General features: G+C 41.5%; 1 protein-coding gene across 4 annotated transcripts; it reads left to right on the forward strand.

Annotated features, from left to right (window-relative positions):
• The first annotated feature begins 1049 nt into the window (after positions 1-1049).
• Positions 1050-18725, forward strand: rimkla (ribosomal modification protein rimK-like family member A). 4 transcript variants are annotated; one of them, XM_026331735.2, is made up of 5 exons: positions 1051-1280; positions 9634-9864; positions 11760-11846; positions 13185-13388; positions 14278-18725. In XM_026331735.2, exons 1-5 carry the CDS (start codon positions 1277-1279, stop codon positions 14805-14807), a joined length of 1056 nt encoding a protein of 351 aa, XP_026187520.1. In that variant the 5' UTR covers positions 1051-1276; the 3' UTR covers positions 14808-18725. The 4 variants fall into 4 exon arrangements, with proteins under 4 accessions (XP_026187518.1, XP_026187520.1, XP_026187517.1 ...); XM_026331732.2 differs by having other exon boundaries at positions 1052-2405; XM_026331734.1 differs by lacking the exon at positions 1051-1280 and adding an exon at positions 5654-6628.
• Positions 18726-18939: the final 214 nt, after the last annotated feature.

The following is an 18939-nucleotide window of genomic DNA, read 5'->3' on the forward strand; positions in this document are numbered from 1 at the left end:
TGTCAGAGCAAACAGCACCTATATAATCTTTAAGAAACCACCCATCTTGCGTTTAACCTTAAGGCGACTGCGTTATGAAAGCAGACCAGTGGCGTGAGAGGGCGGCGGAGTAGAATATTTCAGTTTATGAAAATGACTTAGGAAAAGCTCCGGGCTCTAGATGTGATCTGCACCATTTATGACGAACAAAAAAACTTGTGAATGTACAAGGAGAACCGGCTTTAGGTTGAATAGCCAAACACTAAGTCACAGACTAACTGCATGATTTTATCACACGTCTGAGTATTTGTCTGTTTGCTGTTTAAAAAGTTATAGCAGATTATCTTGTACTGCCATATTACATGTTTTATAGGTTATAAGTTTCCTCAGTATTGAGTCTTTTTTTTTAATAAAAAATGACTTTTAATCGTAATAGTATAACAGATTTATAAAGCTTCATTAGTTATCAGGATCATCTTCAGTTTGAAACATCTGTCGATTGGATCGTTTAGGACATTTACACTAAGCCTGTATGATTAAATGCAAGAAAATGTGAGTGTTCTGGAAACATCCATGTTTATCGGACATTTGAGCCTTAAAAGGCAAAATAAAAAAAGAAGCTCCACATTTGCCATGTTTACAGTAGGTTTTTGTTTCTCCTATTATTCATTCTCTTATTTCTTTAAGTGTGGATTATGATGCTTTGTTTTGGAACTTCAAGTCCCATAATTCTTTGGGGGCTACATACAGGAAACAAAGTTGTCATTTTACGTTAACTGTGTGTTCAGTTTGTAGCTATGTTTATTTCCATCTTGACAAATTAGCACAATTATAGGTATGCCGAATTAACTATTAGAAGTTCCTTTTTGCAATATACCAATCGGTCTACAAATAACTTTTTAATCACTGTATTACGTTGAAAAGCATAAAAACCTGATGATTCACAAGCAAATTCGGGGCCATCTTTTATTTTATTAGAGTATGGAGGTTATGAATGTAAATGATGCTTAATCTGAAAATACTCGCATCATGTCCGTATGTTCAGATTTGATTTTTACTCCCACCCCCAGAGGTATTTGTCCAGTGTGTAGTTCCCCGTCCCGGGGGCAGGGAGAGGGAGGCAAAAACAGAAGTAGGTCAGTCGCATAACTTCGCTCCATTATGCTGCAGATGGGTTTTCCTCCCACCGACCCGGCTGCCCTTGAACGGCTGCTAACCGTTACCGTCTGACCGAACACACGTTACTCGCCTCTCGGTATTTACAGCTCGACGCAGACGGAAGAACACAACAAGGAAGATGGGTAGTGTCTTTTGGTTTGTGATGACCTTGTTTCACTTCCTGCCACTTCGGCATGGAGACAGCGTTGTCGGTATCCGCCAAACCTCCTCGCACCGTCTGGTCTGAACCGGTTCGGATTTTGCGCGGTCTCGTGCGCACTGCAGACCTCCACGCACTGATTACAGCACTCCGCGCGCCCTCGCCAGGCTCGGCCCCGCTTTCTCTGGGCGCCCTCTGATTGGCTGCATCGTTCGCGGCTCGCCCACTTCTCCCGCGGTTTGTTAGACGCGGGGAAGGCTTCGGTGCCGCGATTGGCTCGCGCCCCTCCAGACCCCTTATTTTGAGGCGGGCCCCTCGCGCTGCGCACGCTCACGCGTAGAAGTCGAGTTGTAAACGCAGCGCGTGCACGTTTCAGCACCAATACCTCGTGGATAGCAGCCAAACGAACCAGAAAGAGCAGCCGTTTGTGGGTTAGGTCCGTTTACTTTAACAATCCGACGACGACCGACGTCCTACAACGCCACACAACGAAACTTTGTCGGTAGTTCTGAGACAAGCGGCAGCCACACAGCGGCACAGCTTGAGCTTTGTTTGCCCCGGCGGGCAAATTTTGCCGAGAGCTGCATCTCCGACGGAGGCAAGTTTCTGCGGGGAAACACGGCTCTGTCTTTCGCTCGTTTGTGACGAATTTGCGCGGGCTGGATTCGTCTAACTCCGTCCCGGGACGACTAAATGGCCGCAAATGAAGGGAAACAAAGGTGATAAAGAAGACTGAGCCGGTTGATCCGTGGTCCTGTTTTAGCCACACCACAGTCTGCTCCTGCCGCTAGCCGCCGAGGTCTCCATTGTGTGAGCATCTCTGTGCTAAACCACAGCCGCCTGGCCCCCGGATCCCGCGCTACCGCCACGCACCTGCCAACTTCCACAGCCACAACCGACTGATTTCAGCCGATTACAAATAAGATTTAGGTCCACGCAGCCGAAATGTGTTCTCGAATTTGGTTCGTGACCGACCGACGCATCAGCCAGGAGTATCCCCAAGTTCAGATCCTCCGGGCGCTGAAAGAGCGCTGCGCCGAGGAGGATGTTGATTTCCGCTACCTTCTCATGGACCAAATCGTGCTAACGATCAGCGATGGACAATTAGGTAAGTATCACCCGAATAACCAAAGCAGTTGGTGTGTGATTTGAAACAGTATAAGTGAGTGATGCAGTGCAACTTGAATAATTTGAGATCAACAGCGCTCTACGTGGTGCACAAAGCTAATGGCAGACGGTTATTGTCTAGGGACCACACTGCCGTAAAGCAAGGGAGGGCTAGCCCGATCTGCCTGTTAGCAAGGAAGCGAAGTGTAAGCACATCCTGTGACCGCCTAACCCACTTTAAGGAGAGACTGCCTGCACACGGAGGGCAGCTCTGATGCTTGAATTAATTCCCTTAAACCACAGACTCAAGAGGGAAATAATCTCACAAAAGCTCGATCGCATTTCTTAATAAAATCAAATGAAGCGTAACTGAACGCTACGTCACCCAAACATGGCAGTTGTAGGCGTAATTGATATTCACATGCAGAAAGAGTCGCAAATAAGCAATCATGTTCTCTACAGTGTTAGGATTTATGGGCATGTATTGTATGTACATCCGACTTAACCAACACCCAAAAGTGATATGTTAGAATTGATGCTATTGTCTACCCAGAAGCATTGCACTGAAACAACAAGATGATTAAAGAAGGAAAGCAATAAGCATATGTTGCACTTGTGGAGCCCTGCCTAGGATACTGTTTGTTCATAAGACCTGATAAATGACTAAATGACACGTGGATAGTCAAAATGGAAATCACCTGTTTAACCATGTTATCAGATTAATATACAGACAGATGTCTAAAGGTGTCTGTCTAACTTATGTCTCCTATTTTATGTCATGTTCAATGTTTTTTTTTTTTTTTTTTTTTTTTTTTTTTTTCATTATTGTTTTACTGCTCTGTTGAAATTTCTTTGTGTTGTGCTTGGTGTTATATGACAACATTTCACAGTATTGACTCATAAGGCTTTAGTAAAGTGATGGTGGCAGTAGGAACACCAAATAAACAGGCACACACAGAATTCATCAGGGTGGTGTGAAATGGGGCAGTGTCACCAGATGACAGGATTGCAAGTCTCATTAAACATATAAACAGTGTAAAGGCTGAATCGTTAAAACAGGACAGGGGCGAGACTGGACAGCATGTCCCTTGCAGACTTCATCTGGTTATATTTGGTCTACTGTGCAGCTCAGTCAGCAAAGGCTTTGTATTCAACATGTAGAGCCAACAATGGAGTTTTAAATTGGAAGGCATAGCATTTAAGAAATTACTTTTTTTTTCACTTCATAATGTTTATTTGTAAGCACCCTATAGTTGTGGTATTTATACACAATACCCAACATATACAAATTACATTAAAAATACATTTGACCTAAAGAATAGGCTAATCTGTGGATTGCGTAAAATGCTAAATACATTTAGGAGACACTCTGAAGAGAAGAACACATTAGCTATCACAGGTAGGTAGACAGACAGCTGGCTAGACCTGAAGATTAACATGACACTCATAACTAGAGCCGGGCAGTTTGCATGACCTGTGATCCATGATCCAATAAATGTCTTCCAAGCCTTGGTTTGACATCACAGATTAACAGCCAGTGGACAAACTGACCGCGCTATAGGCTTGCTACACAGGAAGCCATAGAGGACACACTCTATTACTGATGTGACCTGCATACTGTCCCTGTACACTTACCTTTACATGCATCCTTTACCAAGATATAAATTATCCACATTTTAGCAAATTTTAGCACACCTTAGTAAAGATTCAGAGCTACAATTGGCAGTTTGACTGGTGTTTTGTAATGTGCATCTTCTTTTAGGCTGTCTAAATCTTCATGGATTAGCATAAACATGCAGTACCCCAAGCAACAGATGAGTTAAGGTGGTTCTGGATTTGAACACAAACAGGAAAATACAGGAACAGGACACACATAGCTACATATGCAGAAAGAAGGTCTGTGAATTATTGCAGTTGTTATTGTTTCTATGTTGGAAACGTGGTATTTCACCATCATGTGATCAATCATGCTCACTTTAAGTGGTTAGTTATCTGGTTAATTGCCACTATTGTCCATTTTCGTTAGTTAGTTAGTTAGTTAATTAAACAAAAATGTTTAGAGGCTGAGACAGGAAGCATTTTCTCCCCAAATGAATAGATGGGATTTCAAAGTAAAAATCATACAGTATTGTTACTGTTGTATTTGAAAACATTATTCCTAGAATAGTCGATCCAGTTTGTTGGGGTGACTGCAGACACCTTTTAAAAAAAACAACAAATTTTCAAGGTAACCCCCCCCCCCATTAAGTTATAATGTGACTGGTCTGCCTCCTTACTTTGGTGACCATGTAGAAGCTTAGATCAACATTCTGCTTTTTTTTTCTAAGCTTATTACTCATTGGGGAATTCAAATATAATTTAACTAAGAAGATAAGAGTACAGAGAAAATTTGCTCAAGTTTAGACTAACTGTGTAACATGTGGTCATAATAATACCATTTTGATTTGTCTATGCATCATTTGTGCATTTTGGTACAGGTAAAATAAAATTTGTGCTTGCATCACTTTTGAGCGAACATTTTTAAGCAGACCTGTGTTTGGATTTGACTAAGTTACCCTCACCCCCAGGGATGTTTGTACTTATTCTCTTGCCTAAGGATAAGGAGAGGAATCGAAAAGGAGAAGTGGGTCACTCGCATAACTTCACTCCATTATCACGCAGATATGTTTTCCTTTTACTGAGCCAGCACAGCTGCCCTTGAATGGTGCTGCTAAACAGTACCCTCTGTCTAAATACAAGTTACTTGCAAAACCATCATCTCGCAGTGTTTAGAATTTGATACCAATAGACAAAAAGAAAGGAAAGAAAGGAAAATAGGTAGTCTCTTTGATTTGTGATCACCACATTTCACTTCCTGCCAATTCAGCATGGATATAGCACTGTCAGTATTCGCCAAACCCCCTTGCACCATCTGGTCTGAACTGGTTTGGATTTTGTGCAGTCTTGTGCACATGGCAGACCACATGTACTAATTCAGTGTTATCTGGCTGCAACTTGCAAACACCTCTGGTTACGCCCTCTCAGGTTAAGCCTCCTCCAGACATGCCCCTAGCAGGTTAGAGTTAGGGTGTGACTACAGGTGGCTTTACTGAATAAGGTCTGCAAACTGCAGTCGAACACTTCTCCCACTGTGTTATCATCTCTGTGCTCTACCACTGCTACCAGACCCTCAGATCCCACACTGCTACTACATATCTGCCACTTCTTATGGCTACAACTGTATTTTTTTAGTCAATCTTTTAAATAAATCCAGTGGCAGGTATCATCCAGTTAATCAAAGCAGTTGAGTTCTGGCTTTAAATAATATAAGTGAGTGATGCAGTGCAACTTGAATAATTTGAGATCAGCAGCGCTCTACGTGGTGCACAAAGCTAATGGCAGACGGTTATTGTCTAGGGACCACACTGCCGTAAAGCAAGGGAGGGCTAGCCCGATCTGCCTGTTAGCAAGGAAGCGAAGTGTAAGCACATCCTGTGACCGCCTAACCCACTTTAAGGAGAGACTGCCTGCACACGGAGGGCAGCTCTGATGCTTAATTTAATTTTTCTCAATGCTTTGCAATTTCATCATTGTCAAAACAAAATCAATTAATCATGATAGTTAATCTGTGAAGCAGATTGACATTAAAATACATTTGACCTAAAGAATAGGCTAACCTGTGGATTGCGTAAAATGCTAAATACATTTAGGAGACACTCTGAAGAGAAGAACACATTAGCTATCACAGGTAGGTAGACAGACAGCTAGCTAGACCTGTAGATTAACATGACACTCATAACTAGAGCCGGGCAGTTTGCATGACCTGTGATCCATGATCCAATAAATGTCTTCCAAGTCTTGGTTTGACATCACAGATTAACAGCCAGTGGACAGACTGACCGCGCTATAGGCTTGCTACACAGGAAGCCATAGAGGACACACTCTATTACTGATGTGACCTGCATACTGTCCCTGTACACTTACCTTTACATGCATCCTTTACCAAGATATAAATTATCCACATTTTAGCAAATTTTAGCACACCTTAGTAAAGATTCAGAGCTACAATTGGCAGTTTGACTGGTGTTTTGTAATGTGCATCTTCTTTTAGGCTGTCTAAATCTTCATGGATTAGCATAAACATGCAGTACCCCAAGCAACAGATGAGTTAAGGTGGTTCTGGATTTGAACACAAACAGGAAAATACAGGAACAGGACACACATAGCTACATATGCAGAAAGAAGGTCTGTGAATTATTGCAGTTGTTATTGTTTCTATGTTGGAAACGTATTTCACCATGATGTGATTAATCATGCTCACTTTAAGTGGTTAGTCATGGAGTAGGGTGGGGCGACAGGTGATAATATAGTGACATCCTAAACTGATAACACATTCACATACTTCTATTTCAAGTCAAGCATCAAATCAGTTTGTCCATGTTTCACACTGAGGTCACTGGGTTCAGGTTGTCCCAAGGAGATATGAATAAACATGTGCACACATAGCATAATGTTTTAATCATCAGTGACAGGTCCCTCACTTAATACAGCCAAACCCAGTATTTAAATAGCTCAAGGCATTCATATGATATGAATTGTGCTGTAAGGTATTTAAACTGAGGCAGGATATTAGTCCTTTGTTCTTTGAGTATATTTGTTTAGATACATTTAAAGATAATGTACAGTATTTCTAGTGCTGTGACTTCATCACAAGTCAGTACGTCCAGGATAAATGCTTACTTGTCAAATAGCCGGCAGTGTCTAATTTGCAGGTTCACACATGCAGCCTGGAACACTTGTATTTGCATTTTATTGGTATTACCACAGAGACTCACAGTACTTGTTTTTTCCTTCTCATAGGAAAGAAGAGTGCATAGAAGACATGTACATAGTACCACATAACAATAGCATTTTTTATATCTCATTATATTCTGTACTATATTTATTCTGTACAACAACAAAAAACATATAGAGTACTTATAAGACAACCTTAATGTCACCAATTGATTTGTAAATATTAAATTATTACTATTTGCATCAACAAGGCAGGCAGCCAATATTTCATATGCAAACTCTCTCTCCATAGAGGAAAATACTCTTCATGGCTGGTCATCTTGTTCATTTTATAGCCAAGCATCTCAAAGATCATGGTTGCTGTGGTGTATATCAACTTGTTGGTCTCAGTGACGATAGCGTTGGGGGTTGTTTGTAATGCTGCATTCACATTTTCTAGTACTTCCAGAAGGTACATCACTTGGTCTTGGTAATTGGCATCGATGGTCCCAGGAGTCTATTCTCACCATGATCTTCGATCTCTGGTCAGCTGCTCATATTAAGCCTGAAAGTTATTACTGGGGCTTGTCTTGTCTGCCTCAGATAGTTCAAGTACTGTCAATGCCAAAGTAGCCAAGAGCTACGTGGTGCAAATGCTACCTCACAGGGCATGTGCAGGTTAACATGGCCTTTGTGTTCCATTCATTTCATTGTGATGTATCAGTATGCAAAGGATGACTGAGTGTTATTGTTGGCTTTGTCAGGCAGATTGAAAATGCCACGTACATTCACTGAACCATGTAAACATTACAGTCTGTCAATGAGCTCAGTTCAGTTGTACTGCAAACCAACCACACCCGCACTAAATTTGGTTATTGTCTCAAGAAGGCTTACTTTGCCTTTGCTAAACAGCATTTTGGTGAAGGAGGTTTCTGAATGTTTTTGTGATGGTCACATGCTAAACACACAAACACTTGCATAGATGAATAGGACTGATTCATCTGACTGCTATTGGCCATTTGGTTCCCCTGGAGATGCAACGAGCACCATGAACAGTGAATACTGTCTGTCAAAAACCATGAGACCACATCCCCTGATACTTCTTGCTATAATACCAGTCACAGTGCTCTCACTGGCTGCACAATCAAGGCAGTGTGAGAATGTTGAATAGGGCTGGATAGACAGTGAATCCTCCTGCTTCTATACTAAGAGTGTAAGGAGGCGGAGAAAAGGGGCGGAAAGGCAGGCTTTTCATGGTTTCATACTTGTTTCGTTTTTTTTATTGCCCTCACCCTCCCATCTTGGCACAGTGCATCTTTGCATTTGTCTCTTGTCATTACACAGAAACCAGCTTTTTGTGACCTCTGATGACCTCAGGCAGTGGCACTATTGTCAACATGGAGATTCTATGATGGCTAAAATTTAGGTTGTGGTAGAGGTGAACTGCTGTACCAGTGACAAATGTGTCCCTTCTTCTCTTTCCCGTACATACAGTGTATGTTCATACCCATACCCACACATACGGGGTTTTGCTGTCACACAGTCTGTTCATCCTGATGAGCTGTTGAGTTTCATCGCCTGCTTCATCAGTCAGTGCTGCCAAATCTTTGGTATGGCTAGGGAATAGGCCATGGTGTTTGGAAAATGTCAAGACAGTCCTTTGTTATTTCAAAATCCTTTCTGTAGATCCATGTCTGTTGATAAAGCCTTCAGATGGCTAGTGAGTGTTGAAATTTGCCCCACACTTTTACTTTCAAAATAGAAAAGTTCTCAGCATTGTGCTATAGTTGTCTTTGTCAAACCTCTCATTTTTTCCATTGCTCATACATGTGATGGTTTTAAATAGCTGATCGGTTATTTATTCAGATATGTTTTCAGGAAGTCTGTTGTATTCACTCAGCTCACATAACCCACGTCATTTTCACTTTCAGTATAACAAAACATCGTGACTTACATGCAGTTTAAAGACCTGTGCATTATTTTGTAGTCAAAAACGTATAATATATATTATGTTTTGTTACACTATGTTCAGTGTAGTATTTGTAACTACAAATTTCTCCTTGATATGAGTTCATGATCAAATTCTAGTTTTGCAGTAGAGATTTCAAATATCTCTTCCTAACCCACTGTCCTACATTGAGACAAAGGAGTCTACAGTGCCACCAAGGATGTCTATTTCTAAATCAGAGGAGGTTCCAAATTCACGGCTCAACGCCACACGCCTTGGTGATGGCTGTCTCTGCCCAGTGCTGTAACCCAGCCAGCTCTCAGTTAGGGCTATGTGGTGACGAGTGGAGCAGTGTCCACAAAGAGTCTCCATAAGAGGAGTAATCTTTTCCACCATTAGATGAAAGATTCCAAAAGTCACTAACCACACTCTCAGTGTTTCCAGCTGCTATAAATAAGACTATGAGGATGTGATGGGAGCTATAAACAATGCCTGGTTACTTCCTCTACTCCCCTGTCTCACCCTCCAGGTCTGCGAGTGGAGCAAGAACTGGTGACATCTTATCCACAAGTGGTGCTGGTGCGGGTGCCCACACCCTGGGTGCAGTCAGATAGTGACATCACTGTGCTGCGTCACCTGGAGAAGATGGGCTGTCGACTGATCAACCGGCCCCAGGCCATACTCAACTGTGTCAACAAGTTCTGGACCTTCCAAGAACTGGCAGGCCACGGGGTGCCTCTTCCTGATACCTTCTCCTACGGTATTTCTTTATTTTTTTAATTTTTACAGTGTTAATGTAATATGGTTGCCCTTGGTTGTTGGCTGAAACAGCATGTTTCCCTAGTACTTTAATCAGGAAGTCAACAGATTTTAATTATTGATCTTCAGACTATGATAATGCTTTCTTGTTGACCTATACCAGATGTACTGTAGATACTGTACTGTCCCGTTGTACAGACTACACAGTGCTGACTATTAGTCTCAGCACGTCAGAGAACTATGATTCCCTGTTTATTTTGAGTTCGACTTGTGAAGTGTTACATCTTGCCTGCAACTGTGCATCCTCACATCCTCACCATGTTGCCCAGGAATTGGCTTGTCATCCTGTTTGGATAAATTGAGCAGATTACATAGCACAAGTGTTTCACAAAGAAGCACCAGCAAATAACCACAGAGGTGTCTGTCACAGCATCCACTGGCCATGTTCTGCCCCACAGACCTAATCAGCCTAGTTCCAAAGTGTAAATTGTTTCTGCATCATTGTTTCCACCTTCCTTAGTAATTATGAAAAAAATGATAGACAGTTCTTGTTCATTAGATCAGTGATGTCAATTTCAAGTATAAGAAAATGTAATTGCATAATCTGATCCAGTAAATATTTGCAATTCTGTGTCACACATATGACATTTCAATCACATGCATCAGTCATAAGCCATCAGTCAGTCACCACAACACTGAGAATTTTCACTATTTCTCAAACATGTTTTCTTACCTGTGGTTTAGACAGACAGGATATGTTTGGACACAATATCTAAAGGTTGAGTCATGGCAACTGGATTTGCAGATTTAAGGCCGAAACATTTTGCCACCCATCCAGGTGGCTTCGTCAGTCATGACTCAACCTTTAGATAACTTTGGACACAATACAGTACAAGACAGACTGCTGCTTTTATTTGTTGCAGTTTGTTTGTATGACAAAACAAAGGCTGGCAAATGTTTATTTCTGTTTTGCAAATATCCATAGTGCTCTGGTGTTTGTGAGAGCAGTAAGAAGGATATAAAGGGAGGGAGAGGGAGAGAGAGAGAGAGAAGGGGAGGGAGGTGTTGGCCTACATTCCTTTCGTCTCTCTGCACAGTAGGCCAGGCGTTGCATGCAGAGCGGCTTGAAAGTTTATGTAACATCCCCCCTACACACACACACACATACACACACCTCCCCCGTGCCCCCTCATGATTTTTCAAAATAAAATATGCCATTGCCTCCTCCCTGCTTCCAGCTCAGCAGCTTATGACATGCTTGGACTGCATTATGGTGTCCACTGTCTATCCACCACTACCTCTGTTTTTCTCCCTCCTTCCTGAAAACACATGGGAATGAGTACATCTGGAAAAAGCCATGTGACCGGGGTTGTTCACATCTGTTCCCTTGACTGAATGCCAGATAAGACCAGACATGCAAACAAATGTGAAGAAAGAGAGAGGGGAGGAAAGGGAGTGGAGATGGAATAAGAAATGGAAAGAGGTTAACACTTCAATTTTTCTGTATTTTTTTAATAACATTTCTCAGTTGCAGCAAAAGCAGGGAAAGCTGAAGCACAGCTGTTGTACAAGCTGTCCTTATGAATCCCTATCAGATGTGTTCAGCTGCTCCACATTAATGTATCCTTCAGTGACTGATCTGTTCCAGTCTCATGAATCAAGCAGCAAAAGCAGCAAAGTGTAATTTCAGGACAACACTCCTACTGCCTCGCTGTTTAGAGCCATTTCAGTTGCCATAGCGACAGGCTGCATTCCTTCCCCCATCCTACTCGGTTGGCTATAATGTGTGAACCACGCTATAAAAACAAGAGCAATTATTAATATATTTTACACCTCTCTGTGTGAATGTTTGCATGTGTGCATCTGCTTTATGTTTGTGTGCATGGGATTTGCCAGGAGGGCATGACAACTTCCGTAAAATGATTGATGAGGCAGCGCCACTGGGCTACCCTGTGGTGGTGAAGAATGCCCGTGGACACAGAGGTAAGACAATAATTTCAGCTCAGGTTGTGTTCATTACAGTGCACCTCAAAAATCTGCCGACTACAGGCCCCTTAAGGCAGCTCTGTCCACCCCTGTATGAAATTCACTGACGGAGTGTCAAATGGTTAGGACTGTTTTGCCCCTGAGCACAAAACAGAAGGGTTTGAATGCTTGTGGTATGGCTGCTATGGTAATAATCTTAATGGTTTACAGATTGATCGTAGTTTCCTCATATTGGCAGAATTCACAGGGGACTTTTTGTGGATATTTTGTCATTAAACTGCTGCCTGGAGATCGTCCCCAGTGTTTGCTGACGCATTAGTGCTTTCCTATTCATAGTTATTAACACTTATCTGACTATGTCATTGTGTGAAGGAATAACAATGGGCCATGGCTCGCCCAGGCTCCCATCACAGCACATTGTTATGGAAAGCAGCCGTTGGTGAACCACTTATGGAATTTGGCATATCAAAGCTTTCTTTCTGCCCCTCTGTGGTTGACCGTTGACATCGGCTGAAGTCGTTAACAGCCCTATAGTAGAACCCAAATTTAAATTTCATGTGGTCTCCCTAGCCAGTTGTTGGGATGTGAAATATGTGCTCTTGAGTGTTACGTCCCCCAGTGTTTCCATCCATCGTCTATGGCTTATCCTGATACATCCTTGGTTTCAGTTTGGCTGGAGCCAATCCCAGCTGACGTTAGGCGAGAGGCTGGGTACGTCCTAGGCATATCGTCAATCTATCACAGGCCTGACACACAGACAAAGACTCACATTTGTACCTATGGGCAATTAATGGTCACTAACTAAGCTAACGCCAACCTGCATGTGTTTTATAGATATAGATATTTTTATAGATATATACACAGGGAGAACAAGCAAATTCCCCTCAGAAAAAGGGCCTAGATTTGAGTTGGACTGTTACATCTCGCCTGCATCTGTCCATCCTCACGTCTTCAGTGTTACCAAGGGATTGCCTTGTCATTTTGTTTGGACTGACGTTTAATCACAACGTGCACGAACACACCCATCAATTGCAGGACTTTATCTGGTGCTGGACCACGGGACAAAGGGCTTAGATAGACAGAGCCAAACAGTGCTAATGAAAATAGGTGTCTTCTGCCCTCTGCTAGAATCAGTTCTGTGGCAGAGCGTTTGTCCATGATATGCAAAACAGGAACTGTCAGGAGATTTGGTCAGCAGAAGCAGCTTCTTGTCAGCAAAACTTTGCGGAAGCAATCCACTCTTGTTATATAATGTGAGACTTTGAAAGTGACTTTTTTATCTTAATATAAAGGTCCACTTAATCAGACAGCCTTTCATGTTCATCCTTCTCCTAGGAAAGGCTGTGTTCCTGGCGCGGGACAAACACCACCTGATAGACCTGTGCCACTTGATCCGTCACGATACTCCTTACGTGTTCCAGGAGTATGTCAAGGAGTCACATGGTCGGGATGTGCGGGTTATCCTGGTGGGAGGGCGTGTGATTGGTTCCATGCTACGCTGCTCTACTGATGGCCGCATGCAGAGCAACTGCTCCCTGGGTAGGCAGACACCACAGAGTCAATTAAAACACATTAACTTACCAAAGTATTCAGTAATTCATCACACAGATTTTACACTTAAATATTCAAATTACAGAGGAACAGTTCCTAACGTTGCATGACTAGTCTTTTTTTAATACACTCATTATTTGAATCATATGACTCTGTCTTTGGTTCAGGAACTGCTTGTTTCCAGTTGTCTGGTTAAATAACTCTTTTGTTCTTGGAGAACTAACGCAGTTTTGATTACTATGAAGTCATGGCAGCTGTGCTCTTTCCAAAAACTGACTTCACTTTTATAATTATATTAGGCATTATGCTTTAACTTTGAGCTTTAGAAATACCACGGCACATGCTCTGTGCATCGCATTTTTGGTGTCACTGGTTGTTCTGATAATTCCTGTCGTCTGAGGGCATTATTTAACAGTTACAGCATCACTGTTTTCTTTTGTTTTTTTATCCAGTGTAATATCTGCTTTATTAACCAGTTTTTGGGCGACTGCAATTCAACAGGCTTGTCCTGAATTTGCCCTGGAGACATGAAATTCCACAGCATTGCAGATGATGACTGTTATTTTGAAACTAGTTGAGGTTGTAATGCGCTGTGACACATCAGTCATCAGATCAGTCTGCATTAGTGTCACATGCTGTTTTGTAACTTTCACTGACTCTAGGTGGATCCAGTTTTGCACTTCATTCTGTGATATTAGCAAAAACTGTTTCTTAAATCATCCACATGTCTTTGTTGTTAATTTTAAGTCATAAAATATGAAGTACAATCTGAATGAAAATCGAGTTTTCTTCTGCTCAGTCTAACATAATGTGAATGGAATGAACACAGATTGTGGTAAGTAGTAACAGCATAATGTCCCTGTCTCTGGATTTTTAGGTGGTATAGGCATGATGTGCCCACTGAATGAGCAGGGCAAGCAGCTGGCCATTGAGGTTTCCAACATCCTCGGGATGGATGTGTGTGGCGTTGATCTCCTGCAGCTCAACGATGGCTCATTTCTGGTTTGCGAGGCCAATGCCAATGTGGGCTTCATTGCCTTCGACCAGGCCTGTGGAATGGATGTGGCGGGCATCATTGCCGACTACGCCCTGTCCATGCTCCCCAGCCGCCTCACCCGGAAGATGTCCCTGCTGTCTGTTGTGTCGAGCACCAGCGAGACCAGCAGTGAGCCGGAGGTGTGTCCCGTGCCCGCTGGTGGCAGCTCGCTGCCTGAGGTTGTCTGCAACATGAGCGTCGGTTCTACTTCCAGCGAGAGTGATCTGGAGTTGGCCGAGCCTTCCCAGTCCTCACCCCGCCAGTCCACGGCCCCCACTCTGCCCAGCCTCCCCAATCTTCCTGATCTGTCTGATCCAGCCTACAACATCAACACTCTCCTTGCCAGTGAGATCAAGTTATTGACTGAGTGAGATTCAAACAGCTTCATGCACACATGAACACCACCATACATATTAAAAACAAACATCCACACAGCTGTATGCATGGCAACAGACATTTCTTTTAAAAAACGTAATTACGAAAACTATTAAATTTTAACTAGTAAGGATGTTAAATGCAAAACAGGCGGAGAAAAACAGAACATGCATACAGACATAACCACAGAAATACAAACACCAAAACATGAGCCTGCTCCTACTAACTCCTTCTAAAAACACCTTAGATCTGAGGCTGCTCCCCTGACTCTCCTGTCCTTGCACCTTTACTCCTGAACTACAAGGCCCACTATCCAAACTTAGGTTAAACATCATTGCAAGGGTGGGATATGGAATATGGTGACAGGTTGTTGCTAACTGCAAAACTGGGCTCTTCTGGTTTCTATTTTGTAAAATTATGAGGGTGGTCTAGGTGGGTGTGGGGTTCTCATAAAGGCAGACACTTGCAATATTTTTATCCGCACAATATGACAATATTATTTTTATGTTGACATATAAAGGATTTCCTGATACTTTGGTCAGGTTCGGTGGACAGGAGGTAAAATGAAGTGCATCTTCAAGTGGTTACCTCCTTGAGAGAGGAAAGCCTCCTCACAGTCGGCACGTTATACTGTCAGTTCTCATGTAGCAGTGTTGTGCTCCGGTCAAGGAGAAAAGGATGACAGTCGTCCTGGAGCAAAATTTATTACTATTCATAATCCATTGCAACGGAAATGGGAAATTAATTCAAGTCTTGTTACGTGACATCATAAGGTGTAAATGGAATTAAAAGAGTGTATGTGCATTTTGTTTGAGAGCCAAAATTGTGACATCATGTCCAGGCTAGCCTCTGCTCCATTAGCTTCCCTAAGTATTTAGTATTTTTTGAATTTGTTTTTGTGAAAAAACTTTCTTCTTCTGTACCTGTGGGAAATTATGTTCTCTAAAGGTCACTGAAAACATAAATACCAAATAAACAACAATATTTCATATGTAGGTTTTTTTATAAATTGCTTATCTAAACACCCTGAACAAGTCACATTGTAGACACTGTTCCAAAGCTGGATTTTTAATTATTACAGATGTCTCAGTAGGATTTGCATTGATTTGTTCTGCTTCTGGAATGAAACCTGGATATTCCGGTTTCACTTGAGCTCTCTATAAAATCCCAATTTTGACCGATATTCACTGATATTAAAACTGGAGCTGCTGCAGTGACTGTGAATATAAGAGGCTGACATTGTGATGTCAGAATGAGTTACTGTCCACGTGAAAGGAAGAGTGTTCAAACCCAGAGCACCAGTAATTGATCTGGTACCTGCTGGCACCTGTGTTTACAGTGGGTGAAGCAGGCTGACGTAACTGTAAGCAAAACATCCTAACACGTGTAACAATGTACAAATAACAAATAGGAGTTCTGTCTAACACTCAGTGTGGGATGTAAGAAACAAATTGACTGGCATTACTTGATTTTTTTTTTCTGTCATAAGTAGCTTTTTAGATTAGTCTCCTGATTTATTATTATTTTTTAAGAAATCCATGACATTGCTAGCACTTTATGATAAACAGAACGACATATTTAGGATACATGAGAAATGGTGTAAAAGTTTCATCTACGCCTACAAGCAAAATATACCTCACAACGGTGACTTCTCACTGCCGTAGATTTACATACATTGTCAGATATACACAACAAATGAGCCAGGATCCTTGTGGTTTTTAGATTTAGCAGCTGCCCCCTGTTTCTATGGCTGTGAACTAAAAAGGTAGTTATGTGTTATTTTCTGTTGTAGTTTCTTGTTAATATTTTGATAGTGAATTTGTTCCAGCACACAGTGTTTGGTTGATGAAACTGGAACAGCTGAAATAACTGCCATTCATATACCATCGAAATGTTCCTCCGCTCTTGTGGACACCCTTGTTTGTACAATACTGAAAGGTTGAAATTGAAATTCGGTGCTAACATTTTAGGATTTCGTTTAAATTTTCAGTTTTGTTTTGTACATTTAATTTGTGTTGTCATCACCTTTTTGGCTCGATGTGGAAATCGAAAATGGAAGCTATGTTTTTGCGGTCTCGTGGATAGAATTTGAAATTCTTTTCCTTGCAAACAGAAGGAGAAAATCCAGGCATTTCAAGAGCTTATCCTTGATTTACCTCCTGTACGCACTCTGACATACCTTTCAACATAGAACTTGTGTCCTCTGGGCTCAGTGCCATTCATTTAGAATTATTTACAGCTCTGATTGAAAGCACAAGTTGTTCCTCTCAATGACATCTATGTTTTTCCACTTGTAATCCTTCTTCTTGAATCCAAATCAGGGAAGCAGCCTTGATCTCGCCTCTGACCCTCAAAGGCACAACACATCCATCCAAGATAGACACATCAAAATGATAACACACACGTACAGGCAGACAAAAGGACACACAAACAACAATGAAAAAAAGCTTGTAAACTACATTATAATACAAGGTGGCGTGTACCACAGTTAACATGCACTTTTTTTCCTTGTTTGTTTTCTTCCTAATTTATGGTATTTTTAAAGAAAGTGGTTTGTGTGCACTAATATTGTCTCAATAAAGTGAAACCGCTGTGAAGCTTGATTTTATCTTTTTTTTTTTTTTTTTTTTTTTTTGTGGGCCGATTTTACTGTCTGGAATCTAACAGGACCCGCTTGACGGTGCCAAATCTTAACCTGCCAGACGAGGAAAGGCAGCTTTTATTTTAAGTCTGCTGTCAAGTCATCACAGTGGCTCCACTGAGAGAATAACACCATTCACACTACTGTGATGTTGTCTGGTGTCTGTATAATCAGAGTGTCTGACAAACTGTGAAATCCACTGATGTCCTCTCTCCTGTCATGCAAGGGCCATAGAGCTTGATCATCAATTCACATTTTATAACATAAAAGCTTATGTGGGTGAACTATCTCCAGTTGTTGTTGTCCCTTTTTTTAAGTCTTTGTATTTGTATTGAAGCCTGCATCATTCCACATTGTGTACATAAGTGTAAATCTAATAACACATATCCTTTCAGAATATTAAAACAGCCATCGATAGGATTGAAATGTCCATTTCTCCTTTAAAGCCCCCTTTATTTGAATCTGTTTATACATCATCTGAGCATCTGGCCATTGACGGTTGATGTACACTAAATGCCTTCACATCGTCTAGTTTTCAATGGGAGTATTCATTTGAGGATCACAGTTGAGTCAAGGTCCCAGTCCAAGCATCATTTCTTTCAGCCCGGTGTTCATACATTAGTGGCCATGATGTTTTGGATACAGTGCAAGCAAGCTACCGAAAGAAGCCGGGCTCCACGTGGAAGTGGCACAGGGAAGGAAAAAAATGTGTGTAAATCACAAGATAATCAAAAGTGCATTAGTCTGTGTGGTGCTAGGTCAGTCAGCCAGGGCCAACCACGTTCAGACTACTGCGTTAGTCAGTGTCTACAACAACACGACAGAGCATGAAGTTACAATTCCAAACTGCTGCTAATGTATATTTGGCTCAAACATTCAAAAGGGAACATGAGAAAATCCAAGTGTATTTCTGCCTCTCAACACAAAATTGAATCTAAATGCCAAAAGAAAAAACATTTTCTTACATAACTCAGTACCAATAACACTAACAGTGAGACGATTTTAAAAGTGATTCTTTTTTTGATATAAAGAATTGATGATTTTGAAATGTATATAATGTGTAGGGTTTAACAGCAATTACTGGTTTCATTATATGTTAGTGTGTTATAAACAAACCTTCCTTAAAGGTTTACAAAATACTTTAAATGTCAGGAGGAAAATGCAATGTTTATTCTTCAGTGAAATAATGCAGCTCTCTCCTGATGACATTTAGTAAAGGGTGGATTGATACAGACGTTCTGAATTACTGGGTACGAAATACGGAAAAGTGTGTGTACAAAAAAAAGGGGTTGGCACTCACCTTTATTCTGTTGTGTATCATTCTGACAGTGTTACAAAATGGTTCCCAAAATCATGTCATTCACAAATGTGCAAAATGATGTAAATATATATCCCTTTTTTAGATTAAAATAAAGATGGGTCATTATTCAAAACCAATGAACATGTGTCTGCTGCTCCTCCTGTTGTTCCATCAAGATTTTAGAGAC

Source organism: Mastacembelus armatus, chromosome 7, assembly GCF_900324485.2.
Source record: "Mastacembelus armatus chromosome 7, fMasArm1.2, whole genome shotgun sequence".
In the NCBI taxonomy this organism is placed as follows: domain Eukaryota; kingdom Metazoa; phylum Chordata; class Actinopteri; order Synbranchiformes; family Mastacembelidae; genus Mastacembelus; species Mastacembelus armatus.

Bases quoted from the DNA above. Each gene is read 5' to 3' on its own strand.
- rimkla (XM_026331732.2), top strand. From the start codon at position 2,243: ATGTGTTCTCGAATTTGGTTCGTGACCGACCGACGCATCAGCCAGGAG. The intron at 11,847-13,184 runs GTAAGACAATAA...TCCTTCTCCTAG, and splicing joins GAATGCCCGTGGACACAGAG to GAAAGGCTGTGTTCCTGGCG. The intron at 13,389-14,277 runs GTAGGCAGACAC...CTGGATTTTTAG, and splicing joins GCAGAGCAACTGCTCCCTGG to GTGGTATAGGCATGATGTGC.